General features: G+C 33.1%; 1 protein-coding gene across 8 annotated transcripts in view; it reads left to right on the top strand.

Annotated features, from left to right (window-relative positions):
- Positions 1-2,275, top strand: part of Ralgapa1 (Ral GTPase activating protein catalytic alpha subunit 1) — a 223,021-nt gene that overhangs the window by 120,113 nt on the left and 100,633 nt on the right. For all 8 annotated transcript variants that reach the window (XM_031356026.1, XM_031356025.1, XM_031356021.1 and 5 more), the window contains one exon: positions 1,542-1,670. In XM_031356026.1, the coding sequence (XP_031211886.1) occupies positions 1,542-1,670 (129 nt within the window). The remainder of the gene's footprint in view (positions 1-1,541; positions 1,671-2,275) is intronic.

Genomic DNA, 2,275 nt, shown 5'->3' with positions numbered 1-2,275 from the left:
TTCTTTGTATAGTTCTTTTGGTTTCTATTTGATTGATTTCAGCCCTGAGTTTGATTATTTCCTGCCTTTGACTCTTCTTGGGTGAGTTGCTTCTTTTTGTTCTAGCGCCTTAAGGTGTGCTGTCAAATTGCTGGGGTATGCTCTTTCCAGTTTCTTTTTGGAGGCACTTAAAGCTATGAGTTTTCCTCTTAGGACTGCTTTCATTGTGTCCCATAAGTTTGGGTATGTTGTGGCTTCATTCTCATTAAACTCTAGAAACTCTTTAATTTCTTTCTTTATTTCTTTATTCCTTCCTTGACCAAATTATCATTGCCTCTGCCTCCCAAGTGCTGGGATTAAAGGCGTGCGCCACCACTGCCCGGCACTATAATGTACTCTTAATTGACACTTGAGGCATATTAATTTGCTCAACTTTTCATGCAGCAGTGATAAGGTTTATTCTGCTCAAAAGTTTATCTCATATTTTCTTAGTACTAAGTTATGTTACCATAATCATAATTCCATTAACTTGGCAGCTGTATCATTTATAATCATTGAGTAATCACAAATAGGATTCTAGGACACATATTTCAGTGGTTTGATCTTTGTTAGAAAACTAAAAAGTGGAATATTTCAATCTTATTGTAATTTGGTTAAGTGTCATTTATGAGTTAGTTGGAAAGCACTAATACTCAAAGTTGATAGCCATCTTTCTTTCTGAGCAATGAGAAAACTTTATTAATTTAAAAAATAATTATAATGTCCTAACCCTATAAGCATATCTCAAATACAGTTACATTCTAATTACTACAAAACTCAAGTTTCTGTTTAAGATCAGTCATATTCAGTGGTAGGAAGACTGGTGGGAGAGGAGGAGGAGAGTGGCAGTGCAGTAAGCAATGACAAGAGAGGATTCCAAGGGGATATATGATCAAAGTATGTATGTCCACATGTTAAACGTCATAGTTATACCTATTACTACATATAATTAATACAAGATAAAAAAAACTTTTTAAAATAGTCATATTGAATAATATAATGCATTTAAAATAATCCACTGCATCTTTCCTAGTAAATTCCAAACCATATTGACATATAAGAATATTCATTTAAAATCACCTAGTTTTAGGTTTCTGAAGCTAGATATCTCTTATTCAAAGACTTCTAATTATCTTTTTAAAAATAAGGTCTCTCCATTTGCCACATAGTTGATTATATAAGTTCAATATGTGAGTTATCACACAGAAGCAACTAGGTAGCTAGAGAAACTGTAATTCTGTGTTATAAAATGTAGGGCTAACATTTGCTGTGAAGCAAAGAACCTTACTTTCTAATGTGGAAAACAAAGTTCTGATGTTTATGTCAGTTAATCAAATGTGTGTGTTAGGTTTACTTTCCTAACAAAATATACTAAGCATGGATTGATTGGAAGAATTAAAATTTGTCTTTCCAGGTAGCTAGTATATTTTTTATTTCACACTTGACCTATGTTAATGATATTGGTTAGCTGATACGCACAATTACATATGTGTCCTCTTTCTTCCCCCTTTCCTTCCTCTTAGGACATTGTTAATACGATCATCAAGCACTGCTCACCTCAGTTTTTTTCACTTGGTTTGCCTGGGGCCACGATGCTTATTATGGATTTTATTATAGCAGCTGGAAGAGTGGCTTCTTCAGCTTTTCTTAATGTAAGTCTTTATTTCTAGTTCTTATATATTAATAAACAATTTGTCCAGACTCCAAAGAGAAGGAGAGAGTTATTGCTCTAAAATATAATAAACTCATGTTCAGAAAGTCTACCATATAGTTGAACTAGGCAGTTTCCCTACAGTAAAAAAAAAAAGATAGAGATTCTGATGTGTTAAGAAATCAATAAAATCAATTGATAAGCTGTCTCAATGTTGTAAAAAGTGGAAGGAGAGAGCCAACCCCCCAGTAGCACTCAAGGCATGTGTATACATACCACACTTATAAACACATACATAAATAAAATTTGAATACATAAATAAATGTACATTTGTTGGATAGCAGAAGATATCCCATTAGTAACTATGACACACTTGGAAGCTCTAGAAAAACAAGAAGAAATAATATCACCAAAAAGTACATGAGAAGAAATAATCAAACTTAGAGCTAAAAGCAATGAAATATAAAAAAGCAAACAAATAATGAAAAGAATCAATAGAGTGAACTGAATCTTTGAGAAAATCAAGAAAATTGGCAAATCCATAGCCAGGTCCATAATGAGATCTGGTACCCTCTTCTGGCCTGCAGACATACATGCAGACAGAAT

The sequence above is a fragment of the Mastomys coucha genome, unplaced genomic scaffold, assembly GCF_008632895.1.
Source record: "Mastomys coucha isolate ucsf_1 unplaced genomic scaffold, UCSF_Mcou_1 pScaffold6, whole genome shotgun sequence".
NCBI lineage: Eukaryota > Metazoa > Chordata > Mammalia > Rodentia > Muridae > Mastomys > Mastomys coucha.
Note: the sequence above shows the minus strand (reverse complement) of the source record. Positions and strands in the feature narration are given on the sequence as shown.